The sequence below is a fragment of the Gadus morhua genome, chromosome 4, assembly GCF_902167405.1.
Source record: "Gadus morhua chromosome 4, gadMor3.0, whole genome shotgun sequence".
Lineage (NCBI taxonomy): Eukaryota > Metazoa > Chordata > Actinopteri > Gadiformes > Gadidae > Gadus > Gadus morhua.
Genome location: NC_044051.1, coordinates 3,365,654 through 3,386,647, shown reverse-complemented (window position 1 = coordinate 3,386,647; position 20,994 = coordinate 3,365,654). Strand labels below are relative to the sequence as shown.

General features: G+C 45.8%; 1 protein-coding gene and 1 long non-coding RNA gene across 2 annotated transcripts; both read right to left on the bottom strand.

The window, feature by feature from the left end:
* Nucleotides 1–381: 381 nt before the first annotated feature.
* Nucleotides 382–4,119, bottom strand: LOC115542494 (proline-rich receptor-like protein kinase PERK10). Its single transcript, XM_030354771.1, has 6 exons — nucleotides 3,859–4,119; nucleotides 3,387–3,590; nucleotides 2,850–3,149; nucleotides 2,199–2,402; nucleotides 1,691–1,969; nucleotides 382–1,480 (listed from the first exon to the last, which is right to left on the bottom strand). Exons 2-6 carry the CDS (start codon nucleotides 3,436–3,438, stop codon nucleotides 1,104–1,106), a joined length of 1,212 nt encoding a protein of 403 aa, XP_030210631.1. The 5' UTR covers nucleotides 3,439–3,590; nucleotides 3,859–4,119; the 3' UTR covers nucleotides 382–1,103.
* A 7,209-nt stretch (nucleotides 4,120–11,328) lies between these two features.
* Nucleotides 11,329–11,947, bottom strand: LOC115541626 (uncharacterized). The gene is made up of 3 exons (XR_003976394.1): nucleotides 11,896–11,947; nucleotides 11,533–11,602; nucleotides 11,329–11,354 (listed from the first exon to the last, which is right to left on the bottom strand). It is a non-coding gene; the product is annotated as an uncharacterized LOC115541626 (long non-coding RNA).
* Nucleotides 11,948–20,994: the final 9,047 nt, after the last annotated feature.

The window sequence follows — 20,994 nt, the reverse complement described above, 5'->3', positions numbered from 1 at the left end:
TTGAGAACATTTTGTCGATGACTTAAGAACCGCTTAATTTTACGGTTGTATATTTTTTTGGCAGAATAAATGATTGGATAAAGTCAAACTGTAGAGGGCGCTGTTGCTTGGACAACAATGTCTGGCTGGCGAGCCTCTTAGCTCCACGCGGCTGGAGTCGCTGGACAGGTAATCGACTTGTTTTATCTGAGCTCCAGTGGCGCAGATAACCGATAACCAATGTTCAAACTGTTTTTTGTTCTTCCACCACCTGCTGTTGTGTGTACGCATGCTCACACACGTGTGTGTCAAAGAGTGTGCGTCTGCCATTGAGTATATACATATATAAACAGACACGAGGACGAAGATTTCGGCAAACATTTTTATTTGTTTTTACATCCATGAATTGCAGTTGGGCCCAGGCGAATTGAAACAAAGTGTATACGTCCAACATCGGATGGGACCCGACCATGTCCACGTCGATGTGACATCACACTGGAGAGAAGCCGCAGCTGGGTCCAAGCGCAGGTGAATTTAAACAAAGTATTACACACCGCAGTGTGATGTAACACCGATGAGGACTTGGTTGAGTACCATCAGATGTTTGAATACTTTGTTTAAATTCACCCGGGCTCAGACAAAGCTGGGGTTTCACTCCTGTGGGATGTCACATCGATGTCGACCTGGTCGGGTCACTTCAGTTGTTTGACGTACATACTTTGTTTCAATTCACCTGGGCCCAGACAAAGTATGGACGTCAAACATCGGATAAGTCCTGCCCAGGTCCACATCGATGTGACATCCCACTGGAGTGAAACCCCAGCTTTGTCCTAGCGTAGGTGAATTTAAACAAAGTATGACACACCTCAGTGTGAAGCAACATCGATGAGGACTTGGTTGAGTCCCATCAGATGTTTCATTACTTTGTTTAAATTCACCCGGGCTTAGACAAAGCTGGGGTTTCCCTCCTGTGTGACTTCACATCGATGTGGACTTGGTCGGGCACCATCAGATGTTTGACGTGCATACTTTGTCTGTACAGTGGCGCCGTTATACATTTTATCTTGCAGTTATTTTTTTTGGGTTTTTATATGCTATTTTCTTTTCTTTCTTTTTTTTTTTTCTTAGTGCACACACGAGCCACACTGGAACCGGGCCGCGAATGTGGACATTTCCTTCATTCTACGGTTCAGCCACTTATTGACCCGGGGCCTGAGGCCCGTCCCCTCAGCCTGAGCTGTGGCTTCCCCCTCCTCCTCGGCCTCGATGACCACATCCTGATGCTCAGGGGTGTTCGGGGGGGCGTCGGTGGTGATGACGGCCTTTGGGTCGGACCAGGCCATCTTGATGCGCCTAAAGGGGTTCTGGCGTGAAGGCCGGCCCAAAGGCTTCTCCTCCTCCTGCTCCGTCAGGGCGGTGGTATCAGTTTTGACCCTCTTCTTTCTTGGTGCCCTCCCCCGGACCCTCATGTTCCTCGACAGGTCCTTTGTCGGGGCCCTGTCTGCTGTCAGAGACGGTGAGAGAGTCGCTCAGTCAATGTTTCCTGATTATGGTGACGTATAAAACTCAAAGGATAAATGCAAACCACACACACACACACACACACACACACACACACACACACACACACACACACACACACACAAGCAGGTAGACACACACAGGTAAACACACACGCAAGGAGGTAAAAACAACAATGCAGCGAACTCACCAGGTTCCTCGGGAATCTGGCTTGGGTCCGGGGCGGTCTGGCTTGGGTCCGGGGCGGTCTGGCTTGGGTCCGGGGCGGTCTGGCTTGGGTCCGGGGCGGTCTGGCTTGGGTCCGGGGCGGTCTGGCCAGGGAAGGGGCTCCGGCCTGATGGGTGGCCCAAAGGCTTCTCCTCATCGAGCCGGGAGGTGGTTGGTGCTTGAACCCTCTTCTTTTTGAGGCCCTTCACCCGGAACCTGAGGTTCCCCATGACCTGGGCCAGGGCCTTTGTGGGGGGGCTGTCTGGTAAACACACACACAAGCAGGTAAACACACACACACAAGCAGGTAAACACACACACACAAGCAGGTAAACACACACAAGCAGGTAAACACACACACAAGCAGGTAAACACACACACACAAGCAGGTAAACACACACAAGCAGGTAAACGCACACACACAAGCAGGTAAACACACACAAGCAGGTAAACACACACACAAGCAGGTAAACACAATGCAGCCAGCTCACCAGGCACATTGGGGAGCTGGTTTGGGTCCTGGGGGGTCTGGCCTGGGTCCATGGTTTCTGTTTTCACCCTCAGCTTCCTGACCCCCTTCACCCGGACCTTCAGGTTCCCCACGACCTGGGCCAGGTCCTTCCTGGGGGGCCCGTCTGCGGTCTGATGCAGCCAGGCCACGAAAGGGCCTGAGCCTTCTCCCTGGTGTTGGGGTTCTGTCAGAAATGAACGACAGAACTGTGTTTAGTGACGACCATAGTGGCTGCTGTGTGTTTGTTGCTGCTATGGGGTCTGTGTTAGTGACGCTGAGTGTGAGAGTCGCTCAGTCAGTGTTTTGTGATTATTCTGACGTATAACACGCACACACACTTGCACGCACGCACACATGCACACGCACACATGCACACGCACACACGCGTGCAAACACACACACATGCTCGCACACACAAGCAGTTGCGCGCACACACATACAAGCAGCTACACACACACATACAAGCAGCTACACACACACACCTACAACAGCCACACACACACACACACACACACACACACACACACACACACACACACACACACACACACACACACACACACACACACTCACAGACGCAAGCAGGTAAACACACAGACAAACAGGTAAAAACAACAATGCGCAAACTCACCAGGTTCCTCTGGGATCTGGCTTGGGTCCGGGGCGGTCTGGCTTGGGTCCAGTGCGGTCTGGCCTCGGTCCGGGGCGGTCTGGCTTGGGTCCGGGGCGGTCTGGCTTGGGTCCGGGGCGGTCTGGCCTCGGTCCGGGGCGGTCTGGCCAGGCAAGGGGCTCCGGCCTGAAGGTTGGCCCAAAGGCTTCTCCTCATCAAGCCGGGAGGTGGATGCTGGTTTAACCCTCAGCTTTTTGAAGCCCTTCAGCCCGAACCTCAAGTTCCCCATGACCTGGGCCAGGGGCTTTGTGGGGGGGCTGTCTGGTAAACACACACACAAGCAGGTAAACACACACACACAAGCAGGTAAACACACACACAAGCAGGTAAACACACACACAAGCAGGTAAACACACACACACAAGCAGGTAAACACACACACACAAGCAGGTAAACACACACACAAGCAGGTAAACACACACACACAAGCAGGTAAACACACACACACAAGCAGGTAAACACACACACAAGCAGGTAAACACAATGCAGCCAGCTCACCAGGCACATTGGGGAGCTGGTTTGGGTCCTGGGCGGTCTGGCCTGGGTCCATGGTTTCTTTTTTCGCCCTCAGCTTCCTGACCCCCTTCACCCGGACCTTAAGGTTCCCCTCGACCTGGGCCAGGTCCTTCCTGGGGGGCCCGTCTGCGGTCTGAGGCAGCCAGGCCACCAAAGGGCCTGAGCCTTCTCCCTGGTGTTGGGGTTCTGTCAGAAATGAACGACAGAACTGTGTTTAGTGACGACCATAGTGGCTGCTGTGTGTTTGTTGCTGCTATGGGGTCTGTGTTAGTGACGCTGAGTGTGAGAGTCGCTCAGTCAGTGTTTTGTGATTATTCTGACGTATAACACGCACACACACTTACACGCATGCACGCACACATGCACACGCACACACGCACACATGCACACACATACAAGCAGCTACACACACACACACACGCAAGCAGGTAAAAACAACAATGCCCGAACTCACCAGGTTCATCGGCGGTCTGGTCTTGGTCCGGGGCGGTCTGGGTTTCGTCCGGTGCGGTCTGGCCCTGGTCCGGGGCGGTCTGGCCCTGGTCCGGGGCGGTCTGGGTTTCGTCCGGGGTGGTCTGGCCCTGGCCCGGGGCGGTCTGGTCCTGGTCCGGGGTGGTCTGGCCCTGGTCCGGGGTGGTCTGGCCTTCGTCCGGGGCGGTCTGGCCCTGGTCCGGGGCGGTCTGGGTTTCGTCCGGGGCGGTCTGGCCCTGGTCCGGGGGGGTCTGGCCTTGGTCCGGGGCGGTCTGGTCTTCGTCCGGGGTGGTCTGGTCTCGGTCCAGGGGGGTCTGGCCTTGGTCCGGGTCATCCTCCTCCTCATTCGCCTCCATCCACCTGATCACCACCTAGGACACAAACACACGGCATCAGGAACTCTTCGGGTCAAACACGAACCGACCCTGAAGACCCACGACAGGAAACACAAAGACGCCTCAGTCACTCCGTGTCCGTGTTGGTGTCCTCTCCGTCCTCACCTGTCTCAGACGTTCTTTGTTTCGAGACGAGGTGGAGACCTGACGGGGCAGGGGGGGGTCCGGAGAGGGGGAGGAGGAGTCCGGATCGGGGGTGGCCTCTTCCTCCTGTCGGAGGAGATCGTCACCGTTAATGTTTCCTCGCCCCTCTCTTCGCCATAGTTCCCTCGCTCTTTGCTAACTTGGCTCACTGGCCGCTGTGCTCGCTCTCTGATCACCAGGTAACGCTCTTCGCTCCGCTCTCTGATCACCACTGAGCACGGCACTGAGGAGCGGTGACTTGTATTTGACTCACTCTTCCTGAGTCCCGGCTCGCTGCTAAAGGGGTCGCGTCTTTTTCTGTGTTAGCCCCAAAGCTTTGGAATGCATCGCCTGAGAAAATAAGGTTAGCTGATTCGGTGACATCTTTTAAGTCCCTCCTTAATAGACTCACCTGTACCGCAAAGCCTTTAAAGAGTTTATTCAAGTTAATTGTTATTTTCTATGTTTTGCCTGGTACACTTTTCATTTATTGTATTTTTTGTTTTATAATTGTAAAAAAAAAAAAAAAAAAGACCTGTGATACAATTATTCTTAGACATTAATTTTTGTTTGGTTGTTTTGCTTTCTTTCTTTTTATCTGTAAAGCACTTTGTAGCTCTGTGTAGAAAAGCACTTCATAAATAAAGGTTATTATTATTATCTTATAGAGAGGATCGTGGCCCCGTGATGTCAGAGGGCCACCGCGTTCCGCTGGCCAGAGGCGCCGCGGCGACGTCGTCACGGGGACGTCGTCACGGGGACGGAATGTTTGGGTATACATTCTTTTGGAAATGGCAAAAATATGCTGAAGCATAAATCAATAATTTTAATGTATTTTCCAATAGAATAAGTTCAAGAAAAACATACATAAACATATTTAAATATCATATATATATCATAAATATTTTTTATAACGCACTGATTTTAAATATGTACAATCGTGTGTGTGTGTGTGTATTTGAGTGTGTGTGTGTGTGTGTGTGTGGGGGGGGGTGTGTGTGTGTGTGTGAGTGTATGTGTGTGGGTGTGTGTTGCCTGCACTTCTTTAAAGAAAGTCAATTGGACTCTAACTTAATATAATCATGTTCAACCACAAGTTTTTACAGAACACAAATGTGCGTCTGCAGACTCAAAGTGTGCGTGTGCGGTCGGCGTGCGTGTCCTCTCCTTCCTCACCTGTGCCGGACGATGTTCTCCGGGGGACGACGAGGAGTCCCCACACAGGGTCTCCTGGTCTCCCTCCTGCCTCTTGATGCGTCTCTTCTTCCCCATCGTGGATCTCGCAGTTTGTTGCTGTCACTGGTTATTGATTTGGCTGCTCTTCGTTGCTCTCTGATCACCACTGAGGACTGGCCTGAGGAGCGGGGTCTTATATAGAGGCCGTGATGTCACAAAGGCCCGTCGGGTTCCGCTGGCCAGAGGTGGCACCTGATGTTGATTCGTCGTCGCAGGCAACTGGATTTGTTTTTATTGCAATCTACAGAATAGGCCTTTTAATAACTCAAATGGAAACCACTGAAATAAGAATATTACTTTAATACAAAAAGTAGACAAAAACACACTTGTGTTCACAAAGTCACCATTTTAAATTTGTTCTCCCAAGTCCATCAGCTGTTTCCAAGTCTATATATGTTTTATACCCAAACATTTGCATTAACATTCACAGTGGGGTCAAGAAAGACTAGTCAGGCTATTAGTTTGTCTTTGATCAACTCTTGATATTCAAACACAAGTTTGAGAGTGTCATTCTAGTAGATCAACTGGAGCAGACACACATACACACACACAAACGCACACGCCCTGTGTGGTCCACAGCCCATATCATGCGTGTTCATCACCAGGTTGTGTGAAGGTGTGAAGGGTCTGGTATGCTATTAGCAGGGGCCCTTGGTGCACCACAGGGGGGCATTGGCTCGCAGTGAGGAACCGGACTTTTGTTGGCCCCTAGTGGTCAATTTAATTATGTCAGTATTTTTAGCCCTGGCTCACTAAAGTAGACGTGTTTGTCTGGTTCGTGTTCAAATATGGATAGGGCGGTTGCATATTTTATCTCATCAACACCCAGATTTTTTTCTCTCTCTTGTCTCTGTCCTCTCTATCTCTCGTCCCGCTCTGTCTCTCGTGTTTCTCTCTTTCTTATCTGTCTCTCTCTTTCTTATCTGTCTCTCTCTCTGTCTCACTGTCTCTCTCTCTGTCTGTCTGTCTCACTATATGTCCCTCTCTCTCTCCATCTGTCCTCTCTCTCTCTCGGTCTTCGTCTCTGTGTTTGTGTGAGTGTGCGTGTGTCACTGTGCGCAAGCTAGAGTAAGTGTCAGTGTCTGTGTGTCACTCAGTGTGTGTGTGTGTGTGTGTGTGTGTGTCACCATGTGTGCAAGCTACAGTCGGTGTCTGTGTGTGTCAACATGCGTGCAAGCTAGAGTCAGTGTCTATGTGTCACACGCACATACACACACACACACACACACACACAGTGAGTGTGTGTGTGCATGTATTTATGTATGCTTGAACTGTGTGTGTGCATCTCCTAAGCTTGGAGGATTTCTACTAATATCACAGGAAAAATCAGAACACTCAATTTGATCCACTGAATGGTTTATTATGATTTTGTTAAATAAAAATAATAAATTGTTCCTTATGTGCACAGACGGTGACTAAAATAATAGAAGTACCAGAAATTACAAATCATAAACAGGACAGGTGTGCACGTTTCTTTAGTAACTGAACATGTTCTGCTGCCGTGTTCACAACAAAACACAAGGAATCAATATTCAGTCTAACCTCTTGATCCCGAAATGACCCGTGTCCGGGCAAAGTCTCTCCGCAGCCCAATTGCAAAGACCTTTGAAGGCCTTGAAACACATGAAGAGCAGACACACCCCTACAAAGATAAGATTCTCCACTTTTTGTCTATCATAACCTTTGTTCACCAAGTGAAAGACAATTCTGACCCGAAACAATATAAACACATCTAACAAAAGGTTATGTATTTCATAACTGCACATGCACAGAAATTGCTATCTTTCATCATTTGCGATCATTTGATCTTCACAAACCATCTATCATATGAAACCTGAGGCTCCACTGATTTCCACACTCCTTCCCATATCACTCTTTGACTAACACCTTAAATGGAAAATCCAGTGTCTTTGCACCATTTTGCAAATAAACATGGTGTTTACAATGTATGCACACTAGCTGAGAGAGGGTTTTAGAGGGAATAGGTTAATTGCCTTGAATCCGAATACACATTCTTAATCTGTGTGCCATATAGCGGAACATGGCGCAATTGTGATTGTCTGGCTTGGTGTCATTCAAGTATATTCACCCTGACCTTCGAATAGAAGTGTCAAAATAGTACAATGGATTCTCAAGATATCTACCCGTTTGTGTTTTATAAAGCCTACATTGTAAATGTTTGGTTGGTTTGCATTGGATTTATTGAATTATTTGGGGATTTTGTCTAAACCTACCTGTGCTAAAACTTCTATATATTTGCTCTTCTACGCTATTGCCATCAGATCTTGACCCAGGTAGCCTACTCATCAGATGTGGTGCTACGGTCCTTTGGTACTATAGGACTACTAACTGTTAAGGAACTCAGCTATCCCATAGACGTAGTAAATCTGATTTAAATCAGGGTCAATGTATGGCTTATCAAAAGTAAAACTGATTGAAGAACCCATTAGCATTGGTAAAAAAAAGAAATACTCTAGTATACTGTAGTTAAAAAAGATGCATACACAATCAAATTAAAAATAAATATCAAAATTTAAAATAGATCTTTGTAACCTCTGCTTAGTCAGTGAATCATATGGAAGACCTTAAAGGAAAAAGTATTTGTAGTTTCATTTACTACCCATTTAATTTGACCTCTGACCGCTAAGTAACACAGCCCAGCTGTTGGAATACAGAGAGATACTGTATTCCAACAGCTGGAATACAGTATCTGAACTACCAAGATATACTACCAGAACTTGTCGCAATATTTTGATGATATATTATAATTAATATATCTGCACATGTCTTTGCAATTTATCTATGCATTTTTTTTTTAATGGTGTGTGTGTGTGTGTGTGTGTGTGTGTGTGTGTGTGTGTGTGTGTGTGTGTGTGTGTGTGTGTGTGTGTGTGTGTGTGTGTGTGTGCGCACGTACATGTATATGTACGCTAAAACAGATGCACAGAGGAACCATCCCCACATATTCCAAACGCAGGATGGAGCGCCTCTGTGAATGTGGACTGGAAGGTATGGATGTGTTTCAGTCTGTCTGAGTCATCTTCCCCAGATGGGGCGAATCTGTAGAAGGACAGAGTGCCAGCAGTCTGGTCCAGATACACTCCTACTCTGGTAGAGCCAGCGGGGTGGAGATATATGCGTGTCTTACTACCGTTGTGACAGGCGGTGTAGCGATCATCCCGACAATAAAGACACCAGGCCTGGTTGTGCAATGCAAGACTCCCTTCATTTCCTTTCCTTGGGATTCCTCTGTATGTCACTCCTATCTCAGCACTTCTTTCCCACTCTACCACCCAGTATCTGCGGCCAGTCAGACCCTCTCTACACAACACCTGGTGCAAGTAGTCAAATCTCTCTGGGCGATCACAGAATGACAGATTCTCTCTATCCCTTGTCACCATTCTGTTGCGCTTAGAAAAAGAGAGTTTGTTGTGGGCTGTGTAGCCATCCAGTTGAAGGCAACAGGCATCTGAAGGAACAAGACATAATTAGGCTGCTGAACCATACAAAAAACACTAATAAGATCATTCATCAAAGATTTGTCAATTCAATAATATGGAAGGCATGTCTATTAGTATGCCGTGTTTACACCTTCACTCAACAAACGTTTGGTTTATCATTATTAAAATGATCATGAACAGCATCAGCCTAACAGTAATAATATCATATTTCTCTGCAAACAATGTACAAGTAGCACTGTGCCACATTGGTAATTAGTGGACTTTCATTTTTTTCCCACATTCCATTTCTGAATCTTTTTCATTAATTATGAAGTTACGTAGTTAATCGACTCATATTAGTTTGCCAACCTTTTTCAGTTAATTTGTTCTATATGAAACAACCCCGAAAGTATCCCCTGTAAAAGTACCTACATCTCTTTAGAACTGACTCTGTGTCAGGCACTCCATTCATGCTTCTGTTCAGCGTTTTCTTCAGCTCTTTCAGGTTGTCTATGAAGGACATTAACATTGACGGACAATGGATCTCCACCGTTGTCCAGTCCCTGGTGGCTTGACGATTATTCAGGGTTCTCAACGTCTGGAGGAAGTGGAGGGGGTCTTCAATGTGTGAGAGCTGCTTCATCTCTGACCTTATATCCTCTATTTCCTGCTCCAGCTCTTTGACTAGGCCTGAAACTTGTTCTTCTGTGGATTTTAGTGTCTCTTTAACCATCTGGTCTAGGTCTTCCAGGCCATCTACAATGCAGTCCTTCAGGGCATTGAGGGCCTGGACACCAGGGGAGATCTGATTGGCCGCGTCTGCTTTGCAGCGTGCCTCTCTGGCCTTGATCTCCTCAATGTTTCGTTGTCTCTCCTGGATCGTCTGCTGAACTTCAGACTCGATCTCGCCCAGCTGGGCCATCTTCACTTCATATTCATCCTTCAGAGGTACAACAGGATGGGACTTGTGGTCTGTCACTGTGCATAACTGACACACACACACCTGTTCAGTCTGGCAGAAGAGCTCCAGAGGTTGGTTGTGTTTCTTACACATCTTCTCTGCCAGACGGTCCATAGGCTCGACCAGCTCATGGCGCTTCAAAACTGTGACTCTCTGATGTGGCTCCAGGTGGGTTTGGCAGTATGAGATAAAACACACTAGGCAGGACTTCACGGCCTTCAGCTGGGTCCCAGTACAGATGTCACAGGGAACTTCAGGTTCAACACAAGGCTGCTCTTTAACTCGTACAGACCTTCTAAACTGATCAACCATCTCTGATAAGAGGGTATTGTCCTGTATATCAGGTCGTGTGGGAAAGAGCTCGTTGCAAACTGGACATTTGTACTGGACTTTGTCATCCCAGAATGTTGTAATACAGGTTCTGCAGAAGTTGTGTCCACATGGTGTGGAGACTGGGCTGTTGAACACATCCAGACAGATGGGACATGAGAAGTTCTCTTCAGACCCGGAAGTGCTAGCAGAGACCATTCCTAGAAAGCATTGGTTTTATTAAGTTAAACAACACATTAAAAAACAATATTATGCATGTATGTTCATATATTTGTGTTGTTCCAAACATAAATCTTCACCAAAAAGGCCGGAAAAACATGAAACCCAGCACAGGACAACTTTTTTGAGGGTTATGGGCTCACAAGATAATCTTTTCAGGCTTTCGGACTGTTTTGTTTCAATCACGTTGATCAACTTCCCCAGAAAGAGAGAACTGCCTCAATGCTGCGTTACTTTGCTTTAGATTTAAGATGAATTGTGAAAATGATAAGGGGAAATAAAGAAAGGTTACGTCAAATAATGAATATAAATATAAAAAAGGTAATATGGGGAGTCACTCCAAATGAGGCGTCGTTCCTTTAGGCCTGTGAACCGGACCAATCTGAGTGCTAGTTTTTAATTGGCTCTGCCATACGCGTCAGCTACTCCTGTTCACATAGATTTACAGCAGACCTAGCGCGGGTCGGGCCAATCAAAACCGTTGATCAAATATGGAGCGGGTTTAATGCGATGACTCAAATAAGAGTCTATTTTCTCTTTTTGAAAGTCTCTTACCGCCCCTCAGTGTGTCGGCCAGTTCCTGCTGGTTCATCTCCATCAGGCAGAGCTTTGTGATGTCCACCACTCCCTCTATGGCGCGCCTCCTCTGCTCCTCCATCTTACCATCCACCTCCTCCCTCTCACTCTCTGAGCATTGTGGGTAATGTAGGAAGAGATCCTTGGAGAGCTTCTTCAGCTCCTTGTCTAGAAAAGCGTGTGTGTGCTCCTCAGCCCTCTGGAACAGAACAAACATCAAGGAGAACTTTACTCTGAAGTAACCAAGGACGTCAGAAGCATCTGTCTTAGATTCACGTCTTGCTGGTCAATAGAGGGAAGCCTGGAGACTATTAGCACCACAAGAGATGCTTTCTAATGTCCATGTCGAACTAAAGTCTTGGTGGACATTTACACACCTTGATCCGGTCTGCTTGATGCTGCTCTGCAGACTGAGCACTGGTAACCTTTGACCTCTCCTGGAGTGGTCTGTTGAGAACACACACACACACACACACACACACACACACACACACACACACACGCACACACACACACACACACACACACACACACACACACACACACACACACACACAGACACAGACACACACACACACACACACACACACACCCACACACACACACACACACACACACACACACACACACACACACACACACACAAGGATATGTTGTATTTTCCATAACTTATACACATCAGTAGAGTCTGAAACAACCAACTGGTCTGTTTTTGTTATCTGTTTGAAACTCTACTCTACCTCTCGTCTCCGGAGGGGCGTCCATCTTTAAATTCAGGAGGACCACTCATACCTCGCACGAAGACACAGCTTGGACCAGGGGCACATGATATCTCCACTTCTGCTATCTCCCCTTCTGCTATCTCCACTTCGACTTTTCTAGAAAAACAAATAACATCTGGAACAGGACTACAAGATCTACCATTTTGGCATCATCATCACACACGCACATTGCAAGACCACGCAATGTCAGGTAATTTACCTTAATCCCGGTATGCTCAACAATGTTTGCTGCTTGATACAAAAGGAAAACTTGCATGGTCCTCATTTTCAATGACTTATCTAGAAGAATAGCCCCTCTTTTAAACAGGGCTCAACAATGTGAGCATTTCACCCGTTTTTGCAAGTAAAAAAATGTGTAAATGCACATGCAAGAAAATATGTTTGTTAATTTATTTTAACTTCGCACAATCCATCCCAGGTTGCAACTTTCTGTACAGTGCATTCCTGGATGACACTAGTTTGTAAATTAATACATGATTTTTCTTGTTTACATGAGTGAGCCGACATGGGTACCACAAATCAATACAAGGCTGATGCAGCATTAGCATAGCTGCATCAGCCTTTTCACCACATTTAGGTGAGCAGTAAATTATCAACTAGAGAATGGAAAAAACGTAGTGAGCTTAAAGTGTAATTCTAATTCTTATTCTTAAAGTGTAAAAAATATTTTGTCTTTAACTTACAAATGCAACTCCTTTCATATCCGTGTCAACGTTCGCTAGATATACACTTGCTAGATGTTAATAAATATAAATTATATAAACTGTGAATTTCAAAACGTACTCAACCTCTGGTACATTTGGTTATCGACTTGCATGGACTTCCTTTAAACATGGACCTACCGGTAAGGCACAGTCTTTATAAATACTCTACTCTAGCAAAGATGTTGCTTCGTTTTTTAGTCTGCATTTTGGCGCATGCAGCAGCACCTACCATTGTTCTTCCTGTTTTGATGATTGACATCAACCCAATATCGTCGAAGGCTAATGGCCCTGCTACTTATTCCTTTCCACTGCTGGAGTTCATTTCAACTATGTGTAACATTTAAGGTAATACACAGGGCAGTGTTACATCAACTACAAGTTAGTGGCCAGAACTGTGTCCTGAAAATTAGGCACCTTAGGGGCCACTCACACTAGGGCCGCGGCCCCGTGCCCGAGCTCATTTGCATACTAAAGTCTAGAATGTTTGGCTAGTGTGACCACGCCATCCGTATTCCAGCGCGGAACAGCCCCTTGGCCACGGCACACTTGGGAGAGGTGTGCCGTGGCCAAAGTACAGATGCTGATGAGGTGACACGCGCGGATACGCAACGTGAGCTGGATGACGTAGTCCTTCTTTCTTTATAGGTCCAGATAGTGAAGTCGAGTGTTTACTTGAAATTTGGGCCGACGACAGCATTCACGTTGTTGTTCTCCATTGTTGTTATGGCGGCGAGGACGCTTGGTGATGACGTATTTATCGTATTACGACGTGATGACGTATGTATGAAGGTGCAATCGTGCCCAGGCCACGGCCTTTGGGAGCAGTGCGACCACGGGCCAGCGGGGGGAGTGGGGAGGGGGGGAATCGTGCTGAATCTTCCTGCAGCACGGAACAGGCAAACTTGCCTGGTGTGAGTGCGCCGGGAGTGCTCCTGTTACTGAATTCTTGTATTTTTCGACACCACAATATATATCACAAAGAAAGGGCATGTAAGCCATTTTTTCCGTTATCGTCCAGCCCAAATGTGGAAATTAGGATTTGCGGATGTCGGCTGTTGAATGTGCTCACCTTTTCTTAGAAGGTTGGGGATTTCCATCTTTTGATTCCGGATGTTGAGCCATGGACAAGTCAGTCTCCATGGAGACACAGCTGGGTCCAGGGCAGCCTGCTCTCTCCTGCTGGACTATTCTAGAAAAACAAGAAACAGGATTTATGGACGTTTGATGGATGCTGTATTTTATAATCTCTGATCAATCCTTACCTCTTCTCAATAAACTGATTTCCAGCATTAAAGCTGAAGGGTACAATTGTAGAGCTGTCCCTCTCCATGGAGACACAGTTGGGTCTAGGGCAGTCTGCTCTCTCCTGCTGGGCTATTCTAGAAAAACAAGAAACAGGATTCATGGACGTTTGATGGATGCTGTATTTTATAATCTCTGATCAATCCTTAGACTGATTTCCATCAATAGAGCTGAGGGGTGAATCTGTAGAGCAGTCACTCTCCATGGAGACACTGCTGGATCCAGGTGAGTCTGCTCTCTCCTGCTGCTCTAGGCTTCAACACAACGCAACACAAACACATTTTTTATTCCGATCTAATGATGGAGTCATGATGTATCACTGCTGAGCTCTGAGAGGGACACCAGTCACAGACAGTGAGATCCTCTTCTTACCTCTTAGCTTTGCTCTGGCGGCCATGTTCCCCAAACAGAGTGGTTATAGAGGTAGGACCCCCCTCCTCTCTCTCCTCATCCATAGGAGGCTGGAGACCTGGACACAAACACAACTCATTGATCACTTCATTTGCCTTTTCAACACTAGCTGTTTACCCTAACACTGAAATGTCCCTTTGAAAGGGTTGATTATTGTAACTACATTATACTGAAATGTTATAGATGTAATGTAACCAACATTAAGCAATTAAATTGTCAAGACACATTTAGAAAAATATGTTATTGTAATGCTTCAATATTGTCCATTTCTCACTCATGGGGATAAATTGAAAATTGGGATCAATGTACATGGTTTTAATTTGTCTTGATTCTAGCAATCTTGTCCACCATCACCATAAGATAAAACTTGATATCCCTACATTTACCAAGTGAACCGCCTTAGTTTCATATTAATCCGTCCCTTTCTAAATCTCGTAGTCAAGTGTGTGTGTGTGTGTGTGTGTGTGTGTGTGCCATCACTCACTCATTCAAACTCACACACGCACTCAAGCACACACACACAAAAATGCACACAGAGACGAGAGCCCCACAAGAGCCCACAACACTGGGGTACGGATGAAGAGACCCGGGCGCTCTCCGCTGTCGCCCACCGAGGGGGTCCAGCCCAAAGGCTTCGGGGTCCGGGGTCACCCGGCATAGTTAGTGAGCTACGGTGTTTATGCGGCGTACATGCAAAGCGCCGCACACCGTGGCGTTATACTGAGAAGCTTGACCTCGACTCGGACGCGGAGATGAACCAAAAATCAACCGCTGCTCACACGGAGCTCCACACATCCAAACCCACCGTGGCCGCTCACCCGCTGGCTCTGCAGTGAGGAGCTCTCCCGAGCTACGTAGTGTACTCGAACGAGTTTCCGGTACCACTAACTCCACTGAGTCTGACTGACTCAGCTGAGAACCGTGCAATGGCGTGCATTCAATGATGCGATTCACCGCTACCGGAAACAAGGCTGATTCGCGAACGACTCCTCCCAGTTCATTCGAGTTCCCGGTGAATCGACTCACCGGAAACTCGACTGAGCTGGGAGGAGTCGTTCGCGAATCGTTTGTTCGTTCAGCCTGGTTTCCGGTAGCGGTAAATCGCATCATGGAATGCACGCCATTGCGCATTGCATCTCCCCTGAGTCAGTCAGAATCAGTGGAGTTAGTGCTAACGGAAACTCGAACGAACGAACGAACGATTCGCGAACGACCCCTCTTGGCGAACTGAATCACGCAAACTGGTTCACGGAAACGAATCATTAAGTCCACCACTAGAGCTACGTGGCTGTCCCCCTTTGTGAACAGCACTGTGTGAACAGCCCTTTGTCAGCAGCCATGCCAACAGGGCAGGGCGCCAAAGTGAGGCGTGTCACTGCGGTGCGTTTCAATCAAGGGAAGTCGGGAGGGAGGGGTCAACGTTTTTTGTGCTTCGGGCCAAAGAAAATAGGTAGAGCCATTAGAACAGAGTCTGTACCCCGCGAGAACCCCCCTGTGAAAGTGGTACAGTCCAGCAACATGTTTCTAGGAGGATTTATACAACTGGAGGATCACCCGTCGTCTGCGCTTTTATATTATATTAAAATTATTATTGTGTTTTTATTGCTAATTGATATTAGATTATATATCAGCAATTATATTTTACCTGGGATTTTAATATTCAGACATCAAACAAATGTCTCATTGTTCGTTTCATTTGTGAGCAGCATCAAGACAAACCATTAACTTGAATATCTAACGCCATTTTCCATTTAAAACCATGGATCAGAAAAACACAATATTGAAACAATAAACTAACGTTGTATTTCTCTATTTGTACAATTTTAATAAAAAGCATTATACTGACCCATTTTCCACGATTAGATAATTGCAATATACCAATAATCTCAAGAAAATATAATGTAGTAAACTGTAGTCCTACCTTATCTTTTCGGTGTTGAAAAGGAGGTCCACCTGAAACAGTATAAAGTTGTTAAAGTTATATTGCAACGGAAGAAAATTAGGTCTATGTGTTCTAAAGACAAGTTGGTAACAAAGTGGATTCAGACGACCGAGCTTCAAGGTCCCTCACTGCGGAATACAGGAGTTCACATGAGGGAACCGACTTTGACAGCTCCCTCTGGAGCCGGTTGGACCAGCTTTGTGTTCAAATGTAGTCTGGATAACCATACAAAGCATAGACCGCGGAACGTGTTTGAACAAGGGGGGGCCACAATCGCAAGAGGGGGTCACCAACATTTTACCAACATTTTAGGTCCGACATTATCCATAGCCAAGGCTATGCACGGTATACGAGGACACGCACGTAATGCCATCAGTCACGTCAGCCAGCACAGAACAGCGCAGAATAAAATGCACAAGAAAGGTACCTCGGTGGTCGGTGGTAACGCAACTGAAACTGCTTGCTTGTACCAGTACTAGAGAGAGAGAGGGAGAGAGAGAGAGAGAGAGAGAGAGAGAGAGAGAGAGAGAGAGAGAGAGAGAGAGAGAGAGAGAGAGAGAGAGAGAGAGAGAGAGAGAGAGAGGATGCGGATGCGGATGCACATCACTTTGCCAGGATGATTTTACTTTAAATGTCCAAACAGCCAACAACACTAATAACCCAAGTCCAAAATATGCCAGCACGGAAGTGCGCAAATTGCCAAAACAGTCAACACAGCACAGAAGGCTAGCCTACATAGATGAATCAATGGTCATGACTTAAGCCCACAACATGCCAGCACATAACTGTGCAGAATAAAATGCTCAATCAGCCAACAATACACAACAAAATCACCTCAGTAAGATGTTAACTCAACATAAACTCACTTGTATCAGTGCAATGCAGTATAAAAACATTGAACAAAGAAGTGTGCACACGGCGGTGCTAATAAAACCATTGACCTACGCTTAAAACTTCCCAAAGGCCTGCCTGCGTCTGTCATTGGCCTGCAGGCGCGTCGTTAGACCTGGGCATTCGGGGCTATAGCCCCGGACCTTTTGGGATCAGCCCCGGATCTGCCGTAAAAAAAATAAAAATAAAAATAAGTATATATACAGGTGCTGGTCATATTATTAGAATATCATGAAAAAGTTGATTTATTTCATTAATTCCATTTAGAAAGTCAAACCTGTAGAATGTATACATTCATTCCAAACAGACTGATACATTATAAGTGTTTTTTGCCAAAAAGAAGATGATTATAGCTGACAACCAATGAAAACCCTAAATTCAACATCTCAGAAAATTAGAATATGGTGAAAAGGTCAGATATTGAAGACACCCGGTGCCACACTCTAATTAGCTAACTAACTCAAAACACCTAGAAAAGCCTTTAAATGGTCTCTCGTTTTGATTCTGTATGACAAACAATCATGGGGAAGACTGCTGACTTGACAACTGTCCAAAAGATGACCATTGATACTTTAAAGAAGGAGGGCAAGACACAAAAGGTCATTGCCAAAGAGGTTGGATGTTCCCAGAGCTCTGTGTCCAAGCACATTAATAGAGAGGCGAAGGGAAGAAAAAGATGTGGTAGAAAAGAGTGTACAAGCAAGAGGGATAAACGCGCCATGGAGAGGATTGTCAAACAAAACCGATTCAAAAATGTGGGGGAGATCCACAAAGAGTGGACTGTAGCTGGAGTCAGTGCTTCAAGAAGCACCACACACCGACGTATGCAAGATATGGGCTTCAGCTGTCGCATTCCTCGTGTAAAGCCACTCTTGAATAAGAGACAACGTCAAAAGCGTCTCGCCTGGGCTCAAGACAAAAAGGACTGGACTGCTGCTGAGTGGTCCAAAGTTATGTTTTCAGATGAAAGTACATTTTGTATCTCCTTTGGAAATCAAGGTCCCAGAGTCTGGAGGAAGACAGGAGAGGCACAGAATCCACGTTGCCTGAAGTCCAGTGTAAAATTTCCACAGTCAGTAATGGTCTGGGGTGCCATGTCATCTGCTGCTGTTGGTCCACTGTGTTTCCTGAGGTCCAGGGTCAATGCAGCAGTCTACCAGGAAGTTTTAGAACACTTTATGCTGCCTGCCGCGGACCAACTTTATGGAGGTGACGATTTCATTTTCCAACATGACTTGGCACCTGCACACAGTGCCAAATCTACCAGTACCTGGTTTAAGGACCATGGTATCCCTCTTCTTGATTGGCCTGCAAACTCACCTGACCTTAACCCCATAGAAAACCTATGGGGTATTGTGAAGCGGAAGATGCGAGATGCCAGACCCAACAATGCTGAAGAGCTGAAGGCCACTATTAAAGCAACCTGGGCTCTCATAACACCTGAGGAGTGCAACAGACTGGTCGACTCCATGCCACGCCGTATTGCTGCAGCAATTCAGGCAAAAGGAGCTGCAACTAAGTATTGATTGCCATACATGCTGAAACTTTCCATGTTCATACTTTTCAGTTGGCCCACATTTCTAAAAAATCATTTTTTGTACTAGTCGTAACTAATATTCTAATTTTCTGAGATACTGAATTTGGGATTTTCAGTAATTGTCAGTACTAATCATCCAAATTAAAAGAAATAAACATTTCAAATATATCACTCTGTGTGTAATGAATTGATATAATATGTAAGTTTCACGTTCTGAATATAATTACTGAAATAAATCAACTTTTTCATGATATTCTAATAATTTGACCAGCACCTGTATATATATATATACATATATATATATATATATAGCTGCTTTCATACACGTAAGTACTGGCTGCTCTTCTGAATATATGCTGCATCGTTGCAGCAACATTGAAGACGATCGCGTTGACTTCTGCGGTCTGTTCTGCCTCCATGCTGTCTGCGTCAAACCAAAACAAACCTGAGTGACAGCGGCCGCACTTATCCCGCCTCCTGCAAATGTACGTAATATCCCTCCCCTTGCAATGCCGGCGCTGGCACTGGCCGCGGGAGCAAGATGTTATTCAAACAAAAATGCATCAATCATTGTTTTATTCTTTCATTACACAATTTCTTTCATTCTTATAAATAAAAAAATAATATAAATACATATATAAATCTAGCCAACTTGTCAATCAAAATGAGTCTTGTCTTGTCTCTCTAGTGGTTGTTCATTCTAAAACACTACAATCTTTTGAGAAGCAAATGGTTGCAGCCTCTATTGGCTTACTGTGGCGCTGATGTGAGTACTGTATGCATGCAATACTACTACTCATAGTAATAATCGGAGAGGGTTGAGAAACAGTGGGTTGACAATCCCTTCTGGTACCTCATTTTGAAAATCCCCAAAAAAGAAACTTCACATAGGACTGTCTTTCAATTTTTAATACATTGCTTTGGAGGTTTTCAATCTAACATCCCACTGGTTTGATTTTACCTAAGAGAAAAATGTTTATTTTTTAAAGCATCCACAGCAGCCATAATAATGAGATTATGAGACAATGAGAATGAAGCGGCAACAGTGTGACTGTGCAGAGTGAGAGAGATGTCTTCACTGGATGACCAGGGATTGGTGGTGGCGTTACCCAGGAAGGGCGGCTGTAGTTAACTGCAAGCAACAGAACATGAATAGTGAAGTGGAGGAAGGAGTCGAAATGAGACTTCATTAACAGATTCATGTACAGCTCAGATTTATATGGAGATAAGGTTCTTAAACAACTTGCATACAGCATAAGCAAGTAACAGAAAGTCTGGGAAGATTATTTTTTCATTATTTAAATCTACAACCTGGTTACACGTCGCGCGATAGCGCATATCATTTCATGCAAGCGAGTGTTTACTTCCTGGTTACAGGTCGCGCGATAGCACATATCATCTCATGCGATCTTATGGTGCGTTCGAGTATTCTCTGCGAGCCGACTCGGATCTCGGATCGGACGCCACGCCCACACTAAAATCGTTTTATTATGTTTTGAGCGTAGGTCGTCGGAGAAAAACATGGACGCCACCCGGAAAGCTATTGTTGCGGTAGCATTGGCCGACTACTACTACTATTTTCATTTATATTATTTCAGGACTAAGAAATAATATAAATGAAACGGTGCGTTTTCACCGTACGATAACGCAGCCATTTGAACTTCTAACATTTTCACTTCATTTCATGTTTCAATGTATCTTCTGCATATGTAAGTTATTACAGCAATACGAGTGATTGAAATTGCGATTTAAACCACCAAAGCGGTCCAAACACAATGAAAACAGTTCACTACATGTCAAACTGGGCGCATCCATCTTCAATTCTATCTCGGAAGCCTCGCTCGGTCACTGCTGAGTTCAAACGAGATGGCGAAATCTTCTTCCGAGGAAAAGGGGCGTGTTTGTGCGTGTCGCTAGGCAACGTCCTCGGAGCTCCGAGACGGATGGATATTAAAACGCACCATTAAAGAGAACTTGACGTGAACAGTTTAGGAATGCATATTCCGGGAAAACATTAGAACTCTGAAATGCTGACTAAATATAAAACATGTTTTTATCTGTAACATTAAACCTACACGGACAATAAGTAATAACTTAAAAATGAAACATAAAAGCAGACCACTACTTACTTGCCGTTGCCTGGCTGGGGGAGAAAGGTCCGTCGGAGCAGCGATGGCTTCTTGACATCGGGTAGGTGCACGCAGGCTATATAGGCTATTCTAATGTCTTATTTTTGCCCTGGCGCTCGGCATAGGCGACCTATGTGTTGG

What these genes read in the sequence shown, in the direction of transcription:
- LOC115542494 (XM_030354771.1), bottom strand. Translation starts at nt 3,438, where the DNA reads ATGGACCCAGGCCAGACCGCCCAGGACCCAAACCAGCTCCCCAATGTG. An exon ending in CCAGCTCCCCAATGTGCCTG is followed by an intron (nt 3,150 to 3,386) that starts GTGAGCTGGCTG and finishes TGTGTTTACCAG; the next exon opens with ACAGCCCCCCCACAAAGCCC. An exon ending in CCAGATCCCAGAGGAACCTG is followed by an intron (nt 2,403 to 2,849) that starts GTGAGTTTGCGC and finishes CATTTCTGACAG; the next exon opens with AACCCCAACACCAGGGAGAA.